General features: G+C 39.5%; 1 protein-coding gene across 5 annotated transcripts in view; it reads left to right on the top strand.

The window, feature by feature from the left end:
• Positions 1–19,486, top strand: part of CCDC141 (coiled-coil domain containing 141) — a 217,023-nt gene that overhangs the window by 190,227 nt on the left and 7,310 nt on the right. For 4 of the 5 annotated variants that reach the window (XM_057551906.1, XM_057551907.1, XM_057551904.1 and 1 more), the window contains 3 exons: positions 4,489–4,672; positions 7,880–7,989; positions 13,770–13,883. In XM_057551906.1, coding sequence (XP_057407889.1) covers positions 4,489–4,672; positions 7,880–7,989; positions 13,770–13,883 — 408 coding nt within the window. The remainder of the gene's footprint in view (positions 1–4,488; positions 4,673–7,879; positions 7,990–13,769; positions 13,884–19,486) is intronic. The other variant, XM_057551905.1, reaches the window with a different exon arrangement.

The following is a 19,486-nucleotide window of genomic DNA, read 5'->3' as shown; positions in this document are numbered from 1 at the left end:
CATTTCTAATTCTATTGATTTGAGTCTTCTCCCTTTTTCTCTTGATGAGTCTGGCTAATGGTTTATCAATTTTGTTTATCTTCTCAAAGAACCAGCTTTTAGTTTCATTGATTTTTGCTATTGTTTCCTTCATTTCTTTTTCATTTATTTCTGATATGACCTTTATGATTTCTTTCCTTCTGCTAGCTTTGGGGGTGTTTTGTTCTTCTTTCTCTGATTGCTTTAGGTGCAAGGTTAGGTTGTTTATTCGAGGTGTTTCCTGTTTCTTGAGGTAGGCTTGTATTGCTATAAACTTCCCCTCTTAGCACTGCTTTTGCTGCGTCCCATAGGTTTTGGGTCGTCGTGTCTCCATTGTCATTTGTTTCTAGGTATTTTTTGATTTCCCCTTTGATTTCTTCAGTGATCACTTCGTTATTAAGTAGTGTATTGTGTAGCCTCCATGTGTTTGTATTTCTTACAGATCTTTTCCTGTAATTGATATCTAGTCTCATAGCGTTGTGGTCGGAAAAGATACTTGATACGATCTCAATTTTCTTAAATTTACCAAGGCTTGATTTGTGACCCAAGATATGATCTATCCTGGAGAATGTTCCATGAGCACTTGAGAAAAATGTGTATTCTGTTGTTTTTGGGTGGAATGTCCTATAAATATCAATTAAGTCCATCTTGTTTAATGTATCATTTAAAGCTTGTGTTTCCTTATTTATTTTCATTTTGGATGATCTGTCCATTGGCGAAAGTGGGGTGTTAAAGTCCCCTACTATGATTGTGTTGCTGTCGATTTCCCCTTTTATGGCTGTTAGTATTTGCCTTATGTATTGAGGTGCTCCTATGTTGGGTGCATAAATATTTACAATTGTTATACCTTCCTCTTGGATCGATCCCTTGATCATTATATAGTGTCCTTCTTTGTCTCTTGTAATAGTCTTTATTTTAAAGTCTATTTTGTCTGATATGAGAATTGCTACTCCAGCTTTCTTTTGATTTCCATTTGCATGGAATATCTTTTTCCATCCCCTCACTTTCAGTCTGTCTGTGTCTCTAGGTCTGAAGTGGGTCTCTTGTAGACAGCATATATATGGGTCTTGTTTTTGTATCCATTCAGCCAGTCTGTGTCTTTTGGTGGGAGCCTTTAATCCATTTACATTTAAGGTAATTATTGATATGTATGTTCCTATTCCCATTTTCTTAAATGTTTTGGGTTTGTTATTGTAGGTGTTTTCCTTCTCTTGTATTTCTTGCCTAGAGAAGTTCCTTTAGCATTTGTTGTAAAGCTGGTTTGGTGGTGCTGAACTCTCTCAGCTTTTGCTTGTCTGTAAAGGTTTTAATTTCTCCATCAAATCTGAATGAGATCCTTGCTGGGTAGATTAATCTTGGTTGTAGGTTTTTCTCCTTCATGACTTTAAGTATATCCTGCCACTCCCTTCTGGCTTGCAGAGTTTCTGCTGAAAGATCAGCTGTTAACCTTATGGGGATTCCCTTGTGTGTTATTTGTTGTTTTTCCCTTGCTGCTTTTAATATGTTTTCTTTGTATTTAATTTTTGACAGTTTGATTAATATGTGTCTTGGCGTGTTTTCCTTGGATTTATCCTGTATGGGACTCTCTGTGCTTCCAGGACTTGATTAACTATTTCCTTTCCCATATTAGAGAAGTTTTCAACTATAATCTCTTCAAATATTTTCTCAGTCCCTTTCTTTTTCTCTTCTTCTTCTGGGACCCCTATAATTCGAATGTTGGTGTGTTTAATGTTGTCCCAGAGGTCTCTGAGACTGTCCTCAGTTCTTTTCATTCTTTTTTCTTTATCCTGCTCTGCAGCAGTTATTTCCACCATTTTATCTTCCAGGTCACTTATCCTTTCTTCTGCCTCAGTTATTCTGCTATTGATCCCATCTAGAGTATTTTTAATTTCATTTATTGTGTTTTTCATCATTGCTTGTTTCCTCTTTAGTTCTTCTACGTCCTTGTTGAATGTTTCTTGCATTTTGTCTATTCTATTTCCAAGATTTTGGATCATCCTTACTATCATTACTCTGAATTCTTTTTCAGGTAGACTACCTATTTCCTCTTCATTTGTTAGGTCTGGTGTGTTTTGACCCTGCTCCTTCATCTGCTGTATGTTTTTCTGTCGTCTCATTTTGCTTATCTTACTGTGTTTGGGGTCTCCTTTTCACAGGCTCCAGGTTCGTGGTTCCCGTTGTTTTTGGTATCTGTCCCCAGTGGCTAAGGTTGGTTCAGTGGGTTGTGTAGGCTTCCTGGTGGAGGGAACTAGTTCCTGTGTTCTGGTGGATGAGGCTGGATCTTGTCTTTCTGGTGGGCACGTCCACGTCTGGTGGTGTATTTTGGGGTGTCTGTGGCCTTATTATGATTTTAGGCAGCCTCTCTGCTAATGGATGGGGCTGTGTTCCTGTCTTGCTAGTTGTTTGGCATAGTGTGTCCAGCACTGTAGCTTGCTGGTCGTTGAGTGAAGCTGGGTCTTGATGTTGAGATGGAGATCTCTGAGAGATTTTTGCCGTTTGGTATTACGTGGAGCTGGGAGGTCTCTTGTGGACCAGTGTCCTGAAGTTGGCTCTCCCACCTCAGAGGCACGGCCCTGATGCCTGGCTGGAGCACCAAGAGCCTGTTATCCACACGGCTCAGAATAAAAGGGAGAAAAAAAAGAACAAAAGAAAAAGATAAAATAAAATTAAAAAGTTATTAAAATAAAAAATAGTTATTAAAGAAAATAAATTTTAAGTAATAAAAAAAAAGAAAGAAAGAGGAGAGCAACCAAACCAAGAAACAAATCCACCAATGATAACAAGTGCTAAAAACTATACTAAAAAAACAAACAAACAAAAAACGGACAGACAAAACCCTAGGACAAATGGTAAAAGCAAAGCTATACAGACAAAATCACACACAGAAGCATACACCTACACACTCACAAAAGGAGAAAAAGGGGAAAAAATATATATATCATTGCTCCCAAAATCCACCTCCTCAATTTGAGATGATTCGTTGTCTGTTCAGGTATTCCACAGATGCAGGTACATCAAGTTGACTGTGGAGATTTAATCCGCTGCTCCTGAGGCTGCTGGGAGAGATTTCCCTTTCTCTTCTTTGCTCGCACAGCTCCTGGGGTTCAGCTTTGGATTTGGCCCCACCTCTGCGTGTAGGTCGCCTGAGGGTGTCTGTTCTTTGCTCAGACAGGACGGGGTTAAAGGAGCAGCTGCTTCGGGGGCTCTGGCTCACTCAGGCCGGGGGGAGGGAGGGGTACGGAGGAGGCGGGGCGAGCCTGCAGCGGCAGAGGCTGGCGTGACGTTGCACTAGCCTGAGGCGCGCCGTGCGTTCTCCCGGGGAAGTTGTCCCTGGATCACAGGAACCTGGCAGTGGCGGGCTGCACAGGCTCCCGGGAGGGGAGGTGTGGATAGTGACCTGTGCTTGCACACAGGCTTCTTGGTGGCGGCAGCAACAGCCTTAGCGTCCCATGCCCGTCTCTGGGGTCCGCGCTGCCGCGGCTCGCGCCCATCTCTGGAGCTCCTTAAAGCGACGCTCTGAATCCCCTCTCCTCGTGCACCAGGAAACAAAGAGGCAAGAAAAAGTCTCTTGCCTCTTTGGCAGCTCCAGACTTTTTCCCGGACTCCCTCCCAGCTAGCTGTGGCGCACTAGCCCCCTTCAGGCTGTGTTCACGCAGCCAACACCAGTCCTCTCCCTGCAATCCAACCGAAGCCCGAGCCTCAGCTCCCAGCCCCCGCCCGCCCTGGCGGCTGAGCAGACAAGCCTCTCGGGCTGGTGAGTGCTGCTCGGCGCCGCTCCTCCGTGCGGGAATCTCTCCGCTTTGCCCTCCGCACCTCTGTGGCTGCGCTCTCCTCCGTGGCTCCGAAGCTTCCCGCCTCCGCCACCCGCAGTCTCCGCCCGTGAAGGGGCTTCCTAGTGTGTGGAAACCTTTCTTCCTTCACAGCTCCCTCCCACTGGTGCACGTCCCATCCCTATTCTTTTGTCTCTGTTTTTTCTTTTTTCTTTTTCCCTACCCTGGTACATGGGGAGTTTCTTGCCTTTTGGGAGGTCTGAGGTCTTCTGCCAGCATTCAGTAGGTGTTCTGTTGGAGTTGTTCCACATGTACATGTATTTCTGATGTATTTGTGGGGAGGAAGGTGATCTCCGCGTCTTACTCTTCCGCCATCTTGAAGCTCCTCCCATATGCTTTTTTAGACTGCCTATTCTTCTAAGTCTGCAGCATTCCTCTTAGGAAGTATGCTTCAGGCAAATCTAAGAAGGCAGGAAAATTAGAGTGATTTCCATACTTCTGCTTTCTTACCTGACTCTAATTTCCAAGTGCAAAAGTATGTGATCACCTTCTGATGTTTTGTTTCTTAGGACTTAAAGAGTTCACACTAATGTGAATATAAAGTTTGAGGAAATTGAAATTTGATATTTCAGTGGTCAAAATGAAGAACTTTGGAAGGATGGTGTCTCTTTAATCGATGCTTTGTCCCATTTTAATTTAGTGTCACTTTTGGTATGAAGATGCAAGTGCCACAGTTGTAAGAGTTGGAAAATATTCCACAGAGTGCAAGACCAAGGAAGCTGTGGAGATTCTCCTTCAGCAGTTCAAAAAGTTTATCACACCTTCAGTGCCTCAACAAGAAGAAAGGATTCAAGAAATCAGTGACCTGGCTCAGCACTTATATGGTGAGGTCTCTTTTAAGATACCCACTGATTCACTATTGAACACATCTCTAGTGAACCTAATCCAGCAGAAAGCAGAGCATGGCAAGCCCTCAGGGTCCTTACTACGCCAACCTATTCAAGGGAAAGGTTAAAGATAAGAGCAAAAGTGAACAGTAGTGAATAGAGGAAGGAACTCCTGGCTGTAGGAGATGAAGCCTGTGGTTTGTTTTTTTTTTTTTTAATGGCTGTTTTGGGTCTTCATTTCTGTGCGAGGGCTTTCTCCAGTTGTGGCAATCGGGGGCCACTCTTCATCACGGTGCGTGGGCCTCTCACTGTTGCGGCCTCTCCTGTTGCGGAGCACAGGCTCCAGATGCGCAGGCTCAGTAGTTGTGGCTCACGGGCCTAGTCGCTCCACGGCATGTGGGATCTTCCCAGACCAGGGCTCGAACCCGTGTCCCCTGCATTGGCAGGCGGATTCTCAACCACTGCGCCACCAGGGAAGCCCAAGCCTGTGGATTTTTAATGACCATTTGTAAACCCTCCTTCTAAATTCTGCTTTCTCCCACATTCCTGTTGTTCATCTTCAGGGTAATAAAACCAGAACAATACTCAGCTTATGTAGACAAAAAAATCTAATTTCCACTAGGGTGATTCCTCAAAAAACATACAAAACTCCCATAATATTATACTTAAAGTAGGTAGAAAGCTAAGACTGAGGTCTATAGCCCTCTCTTTTCTATGAGGGTTATGGTTTGTGGATATAAGAAAGAGCTGGAAGATTTTCCGTTGTCTTCCTCTCACTTGTGGAATAAATGGGAGAACTCAAACGACCATCTCACTGGTTGTGCTTTCCTCTTATCCATGACTTTGTCAGTCTGAGAAGTCTTTCTATCTGAGGGAGGCCCCCATTTAAAAGGCCCCTGGGGGTTGACAGTCCTTGAGGGTGCAAAGGAATAAGTTTCATGAATTCCCTGACATTGTTAACTACAAGGCCAAGAGTAATTCCTAGTGACAGGGCAAATCTAGCCCCAAAGGAAGGTAGCAACAGGTGCTTCATTTGGCTGTCCACAGCTGCTGTCAGATGGATATTTTCTCTTATTACATGAAGCACTATCCATGGATAGACATAAAAATTTTGTGGAACAATATATACTGCACTCCCTAATATTACATTACTGAGAATGAATTATTAATGATTTTCCAGAGAAAAGGGTAGAAACATAAAAACAATAAAATATAGATTGAAAAATTAAAGAAAAGTAATGTGATGTTTCATTCCTACTATAGTTACCGTATAAGTGTACTAAAAAATTCTGGAGGCACTCTGCTTCTATGGTTTATGTTTTCCTCTGTTATTGTATTTTTCACACTGTAGCATAATTACCTTTTCATTTGTCTGTCTTCTCAACTGACCATAAGCTCCTTGAGGGTAAGGGAAGTATATTTAATCACTATGTTTCAGTGCCACTCAACTTCAGCACACGGGAAGTACTCACATGACACCATAAAAGTTACATTACCCTCCCATCATGCAAGATCCCACATCCTGCTTTGTTTGTATTCCAGGCCCTTATCACCAACTGACATATTGTATGGTTATTTGTCTGTTGTCTGGCTCTCCTTACTAGAGTGTAAGCTCCTTGAGAAAAGGGAGTTCACTGCATAATGGCATATACTAAGTGCTTAACAAATATTTGCTGAATAAATGAATCACTGAAAGAATAAGTGAATGGCATGAGTCTTCATCTGTTCAGTATGGAAGTTATGCATTTTTTAGAATTTGCGTCAGGTAAGATAATTTATAAATAGTATATCAATTCTTGTAGCATTATTGAACCCAGAATTTTAATGCAAATAAATTTATCTCAAAAAAAATTTGAGTACCTATTATGTACTCGGAGCTGTGATTGATATAAAGACATATAAGACCTAGTTCCATCATTCAAGACTCCACAGTCTATACCTAGAAATCACAATATGGTAAATGCAGTGAGAAAGGTATAAAATGTGTGTATTAGTTTTCTAGGGCTGCCATAACAAAATACCACAGACTGGGTGACTTAAACAACAAAAGTTATTTCCTCACAGTTCTGGAGGCTAAAGGTCCAAGATTAAGGTGCTCACAGAGTTGTTTTCTACTGAGGCTTCTCTTCTCTTGCTGCCTCTTCATATGGACATGCCTCTGTGCACAAGCACCCCTGGTTTGCTGGTGCCTCTCCTTCTTATAAGGACACCAGTCATATTGGATTGGGACCCCACCCTAATAATGGCCTCTTTTTAACTTTATCACTCTTTAAAGACCTCATCTCCAAGTATGGTTATATTCTGAGATACCGGCGGTTGAGTCTTCAACATATTAATTTTGAGAGGGACACAATTGAACCCATAACAATGTATAATACTAGTTTAGTCTGAACTGTGGAGTCCAGTAGTCCAAGTTTAAATCCCTTCTCCTCCAATTACTGTCTGGGTCACCTGAAAAGGCTCTGTTGAGCCTTGCATTCCTCATTTGGAAAATGCAGTAGAACCTACCAGAGAAGGATTATGTGAGCTAATGCATATAAAGTGCCTAGCCACAGGCAAATAATAAGCACTCACTACGTGATAGATATTTGTATCATTATCCCAATAGGAAGAGGTAAAATCCAGTTGGGAAAGATAAAGAACATTTTTACAAAGATGTTGGCATTTCAGGTAGACCTTGGAGAGTGGGTAGGATTTGTCAAGCAGAGATGGGGTTATGAGGAGGGCATTCCCAGTACAGAAAAGAATACTCAGTGGCTATGGGGGTTTTGAGAGAAAAGTTGCTGGTTCAGTTTGGCCAGAGATTAAATATGTGAGAGAATTAGGGTGACATACCTTTGAGAGAGGCAGGTTAAAACCATATTATGGAGGGCCTTGAATGTATACTTTTCTAGGTAGTGAAGAACCACTGAATGTTCTGAAAAGGAGAGAACTGGTTAGAATGGAGCTTTAAGAATAGTAATATAGCAACATTATTTAGGTTACATAAGAGGGACATGGCACAGCAAATGTAACCATTTTTCTAGAATACTTGGTTTTTCCAATAATGCCTTTATTTATTTATCTGTTCAGCAAGTATTTAGTAAGCACTTACTATTTACCAGCCCTTATGCTGGACACAAGGGAGATCAATTAATGCCTGGGATTTTCTGTTCTGCTAAGGATTTGACCTTTAAAAATAGATTTAACCCTTCTCCTCCCCAGGTTTTGAAGAAGGGCAGAAATATGCTGAGAAAATAGTGGCCAAACACAAAGAGGTTCTTGAATCTGTTACTGAATTATGTAGCTCTCTCACAGAGCTTAAAGAAAAAAAGGTAATTTCTTCTTACCAGAATATGTATTTTTAAGTGATATAAATAAAAATGTGTTTATCAAGTGTCTTCTGGTACAAAGATGTTCTAATGGAAATGCTCAAGGGACATAATGTGCACATTTGTTTCAAAGCTTTCTAACATAATTATATGGTTGTTTCTGATAATTAATTCTGTTTCTTTTCTATCACTGCAGAGAAAAATATTGCTGAGAATAAGGACTAAACAATTAAGGTGTCTTGTTTATATTTTCATGGATCATATCCTAAAGGATAAATGTGTGCCATTCAAATCAAAGTCTATATTGAGTAGTTTTACGTTTTCGCTGATAAATAATGAACATAAGTTATTTTTTCTCCTCCAAATTGTGGCCCTGGAGAAAATAAAACTAATCTTCGGGTATTATAGTCATTGAACATTTAGCTTCATGGAAATATTAAACTAATCATTGGCATCTTTCATGGAATAAATAAATTGATGGTAAAAAATATAGAGAGGAAATATGTTTATGACTATGTCTAGGTAAAATCCGGTTAAAAGAGAGAAATGTATGTATATATATATATGTGTGTGTGCGTGTGTATATATATACATATATATGTATATATATATTGTTTTTGTCTATGTTGTGTCAAAACTGGTTTCATTAGTGCTGTTTTCACAACTGGCTGAAAGAACCGGTTGTTTAGGATGGAGAGAATGGCAAGGTAATCAAGAGCACAGGCTCTAGCATAAAACACAGCCCCCTAGGAATACCAGCTCTCCAAATTATTGGATTTGTGAATGAATTGGGGTAAATTCCTTAATGGCCCTGAGTCTCGGTTTCCTGATCTATAATATGGAGGAAATAGAGGAAGCTAATCACAGGCTAGCCCTGAGGATTGAATGTGAAGACACCTGTGATTATTGTTGTGATTGCTGTTGGTATTGAGACATAACGGTGCTCTTGCAGCTTGGAGCAGAATTATATTTATTTTCAGCAACTATTTTTTCTGTATGAATTTCCATGTCATAAATTTGAGTGACATTCCATTCAAAATGGTTTGCTAAGCTTATTTATTTATTTATTTATTTATTTATTTATTTATTTATAGCTGTGTTGGGTCTTCGTTGCTGCGTGCTGGCTTTCTCTAGTTGCAGTGAGCAGGGGCTACTCTCCGTTTTGGTGCGCGGTCTTCTCATTGCAGTGGCTTCTCTTGCTGTGGAGCATGAGCTCCAGGTGCATGGGCTCAGTAGTTGTGGCTCATGGACTCTAGAGCGCAGGCTCAGTAGTTGTGGCACATGGGCCCAGTTGCTCCGCAGCATGTGGGATCCTCCCGGACCAGGGCTCGAACCTGTGTCCCCTGCATTGGCAGGCAGACTCCCAACCACTGCACCATGAGGGAAGTCCCTAAATGGTTTGCTAAGCTTTTAATTCAGTGGGCACCCAATCAAATTATCTTTTTCCTTTGGTTGAGAATCTAGATTTTTCAGATTTTTTACCATTTTCAATAACACTGTAGTGAACATCTTTGTACATGAAGCTTTTTTCTTTCTTTTGTATTATTACCTATGCAAAAATTATTTGATTTTCATAGATGTTTTACAATTATAATGCCACCAGTAATGTATGAATGCACCATATATTTTATATTATCTTTTCAGCCTTAATCGTTTCCTCCCCACCTTCACCCCACCCCCTGAGGATGTGTTTCTTCTCCTGACTTCTGATACGCAGCCTGAAAATGACTGCTTCCTCTGACTCTTTGCTGTCATCTACAGCATCCCTCCCATTTATGCTGTACATCTCCAAGTGAGATCCACTTAACAAAATCGACTCTCTTAAAGGGATAGCCCTTTCCAGTTTTTCACCTTCATGGCTATCCTTACTGAAAGCTGTTTCGACTCCCTCTGGCCCCTTCCACTTTCCCCCTTCCTTCTACACCCCTGGAGTCAGGATTGCACCCTCTCTTTCTCATTCCCAGCCTATCACTTGGATTCTCTTCTGTGCTAGTCAGGAGCCTCCTAATTATTCACTCCTGCTAGATGACCCTGCTGGTGTCATTTTTACATTCAAAACACTTCACTACAAACTCTTCCTTGTTTACCAGATAAAGTTCGGACTCAGGGCCTTCCAATGTTCTGGGGCGGATTGTCTTTCCAAACCACTGTGCTTCTACATTCATTGTAGGTTCCTATCTCACTGGTCTCCTACCCCACATTCCCAGGTCTCCTGCTTCTAAACTTTTCCAGTCGTTCCCGCTTATCTACAGTTTTGCTTTCCTCAGTTTCAATTACCTGAAGACAACCTCAGTCTGAAAATATTAGATGAAAAATTCCAAAAGTAAACAATTCATAAGTTTTAAATTGTGAGAGACCATATTCATGTAACTTTTATTACAGTATATTGCTATACTTATCCTATTTTATTATTAGTTATTTTAATTAATCTCTTACTCAACCTAATTTATAGATTAAACTTTATCATAAGTATGTATGTATAGGAAAAAAACATAGTACATATATATAACGTTTGGTACTATCTATGGTTTCGGGCATCCACTGGGGGTCTTGGAACATACTCTCCATGGGTAAGGGCGGGCCACTGTACCTCATGTGCATGGCCTTCTATCTCTCTGACCTAAATTGTTCATCTCTCAAAGCCAGACCCAAATACTGCCTCCTCCACAATTCCTTCCTTAGCTGTGTCACTTCCTCTCTGATCTACTATAGCAGGGGAACCGGGCCACACAGCAGGAGCGAGTGCAGGCAAGCGAGCGAAGCTTCATCTGTAATTAGAGCCACTTCCCTTCCCGTCGCTCGCATTACCGCCTGAGCTCCGCCTCCTGTCAGATCAGTGGCATGAGATTCTCACAAGAGCGCAAATCCTACTGTGAACTGTGCATGCGAGGGATCTAGGTTGTGCGCTTCTTATGAGAATCTAATGCCTGATGATCTGAGGTGGAGCTGAGGCCGTGAAGCTAGCACTGGGGAGCGGCTGCAAATACAGATTATCGTTAGCAGAGAGGTTTGACTGCACAGAGACCATAATAAATCAATTGCTTGCAGACTCATATCAAAACCCTATCAGTGAGTGGCAAGTGAAAACAAGCTCAGGGCTCCCACTGAGTCTGCATTATGGTGAGTCGTATAATTATTTCATTAAATATTACAATGTAATAATAAATAGAAATAAAGTGCACAATAAATGTAATGCGCTTGAATCATCCCCAAACCATCCCCCACCCCCCAGTCCGTGGAAAAATTGTCTTCCACGAAACCGGTCCCTGGTACCAAAAAGCTTGGGGACCGCTTTGCTATAGCCCCTGTGTTCCTTCCTACCATAATCATCACATATAACTACCGTGATCATCCCAGCCTCTCTCCTTGATTATACCTGAGGAAACCCCGTTCAGTTTAGCATCCCACACAACATTTAACACTATACTTTGCCTAAAACAGGTTCTCCAGAAAGGGTTTTGGCATTTGTAGTAAATGCTCAAAGGATTGGTACAGAAAAAAAAAAAAAAAATTATTCAATAGCTCAAAAAAGTTTGGCTTGGGTGGACATAAAAATGAGGAATGGCCTCTTTGGCAAGAGAAGTGGGCATCAGAGATATGGGGATATATGTATGTGTATAGCTGATTCACTTTGTTATAAAGCAGAAACTAACACACCATTGTAAAGCAATTATACTCCAATAAAGATGTTAAAAAAATTTTTTTTTAATTAAAAAACAAAACAAAACAAAAAAAACATTGCCCTTACAAGTTACGGCCTAAACAAAAGCCTGTCAAATAATGCTTGCTAACACTTTACAGATGTTTCTATGAGAGCATAAATGTCTGGTTTTTATGTTTTTAAGGTTGATTCTGTGGCTCTCTTTTGCAGGAGGTTATTAAAAAGCAGACCCAGAAATCCCTGTCAAGGCTGAGACAGTGATAATAATCCTTTCTATTTATATAGCATTTTGAGATTTACAAAGGATTTTCATAAATATTACCTCAGTGATTTCCAAATAACCTTGTGATGGTAATAAGGTAGATGTTGTTTTCTTTGTTTTAGAGTGAAGTTCAGAAAGGGTAAAAGTGCTTTGCTTGGGGACCCACACTCAGTAGTGGTGGGTCTGCAATATGAACTTAGTTATAATTCAAAATCTAGTACCCCTTCCACAACTGCCAATTTGGTTTATTTTATTTTATTTTTATTTTTTTATTGAAGTTTAGTTGATTTACAATATCATGTTAGTTTCAGGTGTACACCACAGTGATTCAGTTATATATATATATATAACTGAATGTGTGTGTATTTCTTTTCAGATTCTTTTCCCTTATATGTTGTTACAAAATATTGAGTATAGTTCCCTGTGCTATACAGCAGGTCCTTGTTGGTTATCTATTTTATATATAGTAGTGTGTATATGTTAATCCCAACTTCCGAATTTATCCCTCCCCCCACCCCCTTTTCTCCTTTGGTAACCATAAGTTTGTTTTCCATGCTTGTGAGCGTCTTTCTATTTTATAAATAAGTTCATTTTAAGATTCCACATATAAGTAATATCATATGATATTTGTCCTTCTCTGTCTGGCTTACTTCTCTTAGTGTTGCAAATGGCGTTATTTCATTCTTTTTTGTGGCTGAGTAATATTCCATTGTATATATGTACCACATCTTCTTTATCCATTCATTCATCGATAGACATTTAGGTTGCTTCCATGTCTTGGCTATTGTAAATAGTGCTGCAATAAACATTTGGGGTACATGTATCTTTTTGAATTATAGTTTTCTCTGGATATATGCCCAGGAGTGGGATTGCTAGATCATATGGTAGTTCTAATTTTAGTTTTTTAAGGAACCTCTGTACTGTTCTCCATAGTGGTTGTACCAATTTACATTCCACTTTGGAATTAGGTATCAAGTGTGTACTAAAGCAGAGTAATTTATCCAGTAATACAAACCAGTTTAAGTTTTAGAGTTGGGAGTAAAAGCTGAATCTCCCCAGTAAATGTTTCCCCAAATCTTCCAAGTTGGTATAACATGTACACTTTGAGAAGCCTGCCTGTTTCTTTAAGGCCCATCTAATGCCTATATTCCAGGTGGTATAGAGTATCTTCTGTTGCCCTATAACCTCATCCTAAACTGGTGTCCTGTCACTTGGTGTACCTATGGCTCCTTTCACCTTCACAAAGTCTTCGAAGCTCTTACACTGGCTCCTCAGCAGTTAGCAAACACCCTCTACTTCCATGACTAAAGCGGAGCCCCATGAACTGCAGGTGCAAAATATCACCACCCAGAAAGCATCCTTTGTTCTCAATTGTTTTTTTCTTTACCATACTCAATAATATTACCTTCCTCTTTTCATGAGTCTCCCAAACATTTTGCTTGTCTAAATACTCTGAATTTCCTACTTTGTTCTCCATCAGAATCTTCAGTCATTTCCGCCTCATGGCTGCTCCCCTAGATTTTTCCAATGGTTTAAACTGCCACGCACAATGATTTTCCTCTCTAGAGAATGCTCCTGTAGGTGCATCCTATTATAACAATGACTTTTTTCCGGCTGGGCCTTTGAACAACCAATTTTTACCGGCAATGAACTTTATCAAAGGAGTGAGGTAGGAAGGGAACTGTGAGCTTGAAGAGATAATTTTATAAATCACATCATGGGAGTACGCCAGTCTCTTGAGGAATACATTTACTGAAAGATTGCGAGTGGCCTGTGTTTTCTTCCAAGTGGTTATTGTGTGGCACTGTTCCCCCAACTTTCCTGGCCCAGGCTCTCACTAACCTTCACTTTGTACATCAGGGAAACGTTTTAAAGATGAACCTGAATTTGGAAGGCTTCCACGATGATTGCATTGACCTACTAAAAGAACCAGCGAGAAATGAGCAGACAATATTCAATAAAGGAAGGAATAAGGTAAAGAAAACTATGTACCGTCAGATATTCGTTACTTTTGTTTTGAGGTTAGAGTCATTGTGCATTGAAAGAAAATGAATTGAAGCCTTATTATCTATCTGAATCTTCCAGTGTAAATGAAATGTGAGTGTCCTCTTCCCTTCTTTTCTACCCCTTACTTAGTCCTTTGTCTCTCACCTGTGCTCTTTCCCTCTGAGTCCCTCCCATTGAACACTGGAGCCATAGCATTTCACAGTGGCATTGGGACAGCCATTCAAACACCATACCATCTCCCCAAACTATTTTTGTTTCTCCCATCTTTAGCTGCCTTTCAATCCCAACTTCAAATTTTACTTCTCCCTCTTTATCATACCACCAAGTTATGACTTTGTTGTTTTACACTACCCCCAGAAAACCTTAATACATGAAATTATTGATAGATTGTATCTTGTTCCCATAGAATCTACCTCTAAGATGATATTTCATATGTACTAAAACATAGAATGCAACTGAAATATAAATACTAAAGTATTTAGAGAAATGTTAAATTACTTTAAAGCCTATGCATTACAGATAAATTAACCATGTAGCAAGAACTGCAAATATTCACGAAATGCATATACATTTCAAAAGCATTATTTAAATCACATCATGATGGGTTTTCGGTATAAGTTGCTCACTATCTATTCATAGCTGCTGGACTATAATTAGCTCTTGACTTTATGCTTTGCCAAGTTTGCTCCCAATGTTTGTGAGTGCCCAAGGAACTGAAGGAGCAAGCAGAGTCGACATTATTCTCAACTGCTCCCAAATAAAATAAAATATACTTTTTGTGACATGAGAGTTAAAAGAAATTCTCCCCTCTTGTTGCAGTCATCTCATGGACAAAGACTTACCTTTTCTTAAACTAAATACAGTACTTAAGAGCTTCTTCATAGGTCCTTTTCTGCAGGTTAAATCTATGTCAAGGTCTAGTGTAATTATACAACCACCAGGCAGCAAGTACCATTAATTAAGCAAGCTGACTTTTTTCGTGGGATGGCCTTGTAGCATTTAAACCCTGATTCCTCTCTGAGGCAAAGGAAAGCTGCCACACCTTGATCATCTTGTTGGACTTTAGTCTTATATCAAATGATCTTTGGTTACTCTGATTGTCTAAACCAGGATTACTCAACCTCAGTACTACTGACATTTTGGCCCAAAGAATCCTTTGTTGTGGGTGCTGTCCTGTGCATTGTAGGATGTTTAGCAGCACTCCTGGCCTCTGGACTAAATGCTGGTAGTACTCGCTCTCCACCCAGTTGTGACAAACAAAAATGTCTATAGAAACTATCAAATGGCCCCTGGGGAGCAAAATCAACCTTGACTGAGACTAACTAGTCGAAATAATAAAGAATAACATTAAATGCATCACATTTTCTTAACTAAGTTATAAGAGCTACTAAATCCAACAACATATTATTTATGTTTTAAATTCTGCACACTTTTCTACATTGTCAGCCTCACACATTTAGTAAGATTAAAAACAAAAGTTATTGCTGCCAAAGCAAACACACTCATTTGTACTTAGTAAAATGGCTTTCTTGTTTTTATTTATTTTTCTTAGAAAAAAATTAAAGAAACAGATTCCTTTAAATAAAAAAGCAAGATTTTTCTTTCATTGAGAAATCACTTTTACTATAATGTAAATTAAAAGACATGATAGATCATCAGATATTTAGGATAAAAGTGAAAATCCATAATTACACTAAGATCTCTCATTGACCTCATTTCATGTATATGTTCTAGTGCAACTGGCAAAATGAAAGGGCAGCAGTAATCTTCACTTTTAAACAGCTCAACCACGTTTACCCTCTTATTGTCTCTATCATTTATATTATAGGTCAGCTGTAACAAGTTCATGAAACACCATGTGGGCAGATAGCAAGAAGCACCAAGAGAAAAGCTTATGTGGGAATCACTGCATTCAATTTTAATACCCTTAAATGGTATTGTTCTTCCTCAGAAAATTGTTTGAGTCAGAAAGAACAATTCCACCAAACTATTACAAGAATATGTTCATCACAGGATTTTCTCCTGGAGATAGTAAAGTGCTTCTCATTTTTATGACCCAAAAAATACAGTTGGTAGAATTATGCAATTCAGTAAATGCAGTGCCCATTGCACTGCTAACAGATTAGTGATGGTGTTTTATTCCCTAAGGTGAGCACTGAAGCTGAATCCACAGGAATATCTAAAAACCCCTAAGGTTAAACAGAGGCACAGAGTATTAAAAGCATTGCCTAAAATCACAGAACTATGTAAGGCTTATGATACCAGCATTTAGAGTTACAGAATTCTAGTGCTAGAAGGGATTTAACAATTATCTGATCAAATCTCATTTTACAGTTGAGGAAACTGAGGCCCAAAGAGATTAAATATTTTGCCCTCCAAAATTCACAGGAAGTAGTGTCAGAACTGGGCAGGCAGCCCAATTCTCCTGAATTTCAGCCATGTAACTTTTTTCACAAGACCAAAAGGGAGCTCCAAGAAACTGCTGCATATAAATAAGCTGTTTTGTAATGATACTGTAGATTCCCATGCCAAATTTTTTCCCTCTTTCCATTCATCTATTACACAGTGATTAATAAAGTAGCAGCATGGAAGTGCTTTCATAGCAAACAATTCAGTGGAGTGCTCTTATCAAAGTGGGTGAGGACAGTCCCTGGGCCCTCTTCCAGTAATCCTGATCACCTGGTAGGTGGAGTAAGATGTTCTTGAGACATTTGCTTTGGAAAATATTGGGAAGGGCAAAAGTGTTCTTCACCACCTTTCTGTTCTCTTCTCTCTTACCTTGTCCTCCCCAAGTACTTAAAGGTACCAAGTCACCCCTTGACTGCCCAAATCCCCTTCCAAGAGCCTTCCCCAAAAAAGCCTTTCATAGACCAAGCCCTATGTTCAATATCTTTCTTTATCCACTTCCCACTTACCTTCATTAAATCTTATTTGTCCCAAGATAAGATTACCTATTGCGGAGATATTTTAGAAGATAAAGTCTTGTGGAATTCCCTTAAATTTACCACAAACATGGCTCCCCACCCTATGGACTTGGAGAACTGGTGCTGCACACTTAGTTCAATGGATGTAGAGTATCATTATATTTTCTCTTCCAGATGCTCATTTTGTTTGCCTACAGGGCAATGATTGTAGAGTCAAGTGATTATGTCCATCAGTGGAAATGAAAGTTCAGAAATCCTGACAGAGATACGATCTAAGGCTATAGATTTAGGATTAATTAAAAGTTAATGATCATTAGATATGAAAGTGGGTGAGATCTTTGAGTGGAAAAGTATATAGAGAAGATTAGAGAACTTAAAGACAAGATTACACATCATTCATGTTTTTAGAAGGTGGGAAAAGAAAAAGGAATCAACAAAGACAGAGCAGCCAAGGCTATAAGAGAAAGAAATTGAGAATGAGCTATGTTTTGGTGAGTTAAATCAGTTTCCCAGACACTTTGCCAGAACTCATCAGATTGATGCAAATATTCCCTGTCTGTGCTGAGATACACAGATTTATCTACCCCTTTCTGGAAACACACACACACACACTTTTTTTCTGCTAATAGCAAAAAATGGCTTTATGGTGGAGAAATATAAAAGATAGTTGGTATATGTGAATGTTTGGAAACTGTTTTCATAAAGGAAAACTAGTATATCCAGGAAACTATAGCTCAATGAGTTCTAAAAGTGATTTTTGTAAAATTCCATAGTGACTTAAAAACTGAATGCTTATTTGCATTTGAGAATAAAGACAGAAGTGCCAAAAGCCAACATGGATTTACTCAGAAAAACTTGTGTTAAATTCACCTTATTTTGCTTTCTGAGATGATTATTTAATAGAAAACTCTAGGTTGGTGCCGTAGACAAAATTTATTGTGATTTCAGGAAGTCATTTGATAAACACACTCACGATATGTCTCTTAAGATAAGTGGAGAAATGTGAATTGAATGGGCGTTTGGTCAGGTTATAATTGTGCCCAAGCGTGTTAAATAGTTCATCAGTGTCAACCTGGAAGACAGTTTGCCTTGCCCTGGGGAGACAGTTGGCTTTGTCCTAAACTCTGCAGTGTTCAACACTTTTATCAGTGGTATTAATAGACAGAGGAAATAGGACATTTTAGTTGATTAAAAACATTGTGAATCAATAGTCCTGCGTGATTCTTATAAAAACAAACAAAGAACTAATAAAGTCACTTTCATAAAAGCATATCATATAGATCAAGGAGATGATGATTCCACTGATTACTTTCCACCTGAAAAGTAAGTAAATCCTGGAAATAAACGTAAGTTGAAATGTTTCTAGAAAAAGATTTGAGAGAACCCTCTCTTATTGTCAGTGGAAGTTATCTGGTAGTTTATTTTTGGTGGAAAGTATTTTTCTACTTCAGGAATTATAGGGAGTGAAAAAAAAGTAATATCCTTGGATTACCTTCTTGAGTTTAGCACCATTTGAAAGTGAGACACAGGAGTCAGGAATCAGTCACCAGTAAAAGCTGGACTGGAGGACAGGGCTTGGACTTTTCTAGTGGGTTTCCCAAAACTTCATCTCTGATTGAGACAGACTTGTCTACCCAGCCACTTGGGTGCACAGCTAGACAACACAGGCTTCCCTTACAGAGTTTTTTCATGCATTAGAGCCAGTGTGGATGCACCCATTTGAGGGAAGGCACATCCAAAAGAGAGGGGCTCAAAGAGACAGAGCTGGGCAGGCTCAGTCTCTTCTTCCAAACCCACAATTAGGTAAGTCACTTCCTCCCCAGGAGCGAGTGAGGAGTAGGGAGACTAGCCCAGACTTTGATCCAAATTTCTCCTAAGCCTGTTGCAAATTTTCCATTTTTAAACATTATTCTTTTCCAGAGGGGCCTATGTTACCCATAGAAGTCATTGAGGAGTTGCCTGCCCCTGCATGAGCCTCAGATCAACAAATGTCCCTGCCCTCCCATGAAGGAGTTTGTAGCTCATTAAAGTGGGACCTCCGAAGGTGACCAGAATGAAGAAAGTTCCAGGAATTAAGGCAGAATGAGACCTGGAGGTTGCAGGACCAATTCTCTAAATAGTCAAAGGGCTGTTAAAAGAGGAGAGCAGTCGGACATCTTCTATGTCATCCCAAGAGGCCAATTCTGATGTATTGATGGATACTGAGGGAAGACAGATCTGTGATAAATACAGGAAGTTATTCTTAACACAAATAAAGCATAAACTTCTTTTCAAAGAAAGCACCAATTCAGAAAAAGTGTTCAAACAGAGGCTATCAGAATGGCATAGAGGAGATCCTTAGACTGAACAGGAGGTTGTAGAATCAAAGTCCCTGAGAAAAGGAAAAGAAACGTTCTACATTCAGGGAGAGCTGGAAGGAGAGGCACTAAGCTGTGGTAGGAAAACCAGAAGAAGGAGGGGCCTTCCCTATGGAATATGTGTTTCTTTAATAATTTTTTTATTGACGTATATTTGATTTACAATGTTGCATTAATTTCTGCTATACAGCAAAATGATTCAGTTATACATATATATATGTTCTTTTTTTTTTAGATTCTTTTCCATTCTGATTTATCATAGGATATTGAATATAGTTTCCTATGCTAT

This window comes from Balaenoptera acutorostrata, chromosome 8 (assembly GCF_949987535.1).
Source record: "Balaenoptera acutorostrata chromosome 8, mBalAcu1.1, whole genome shotgun sequence".
Taxonomy (NCBI): Eukaryota; Metazoa; Chordata; class Mammalia; order Artiodactyla; family Balaenopteridae; genus Balaenoptera; species Balaenoptera acutorostrata.
The sequence above is the reverse complement of the archived record's forward strand: the minus strand, read 5'-3'. Positions and strand labels throughout refer to the sequence as shown.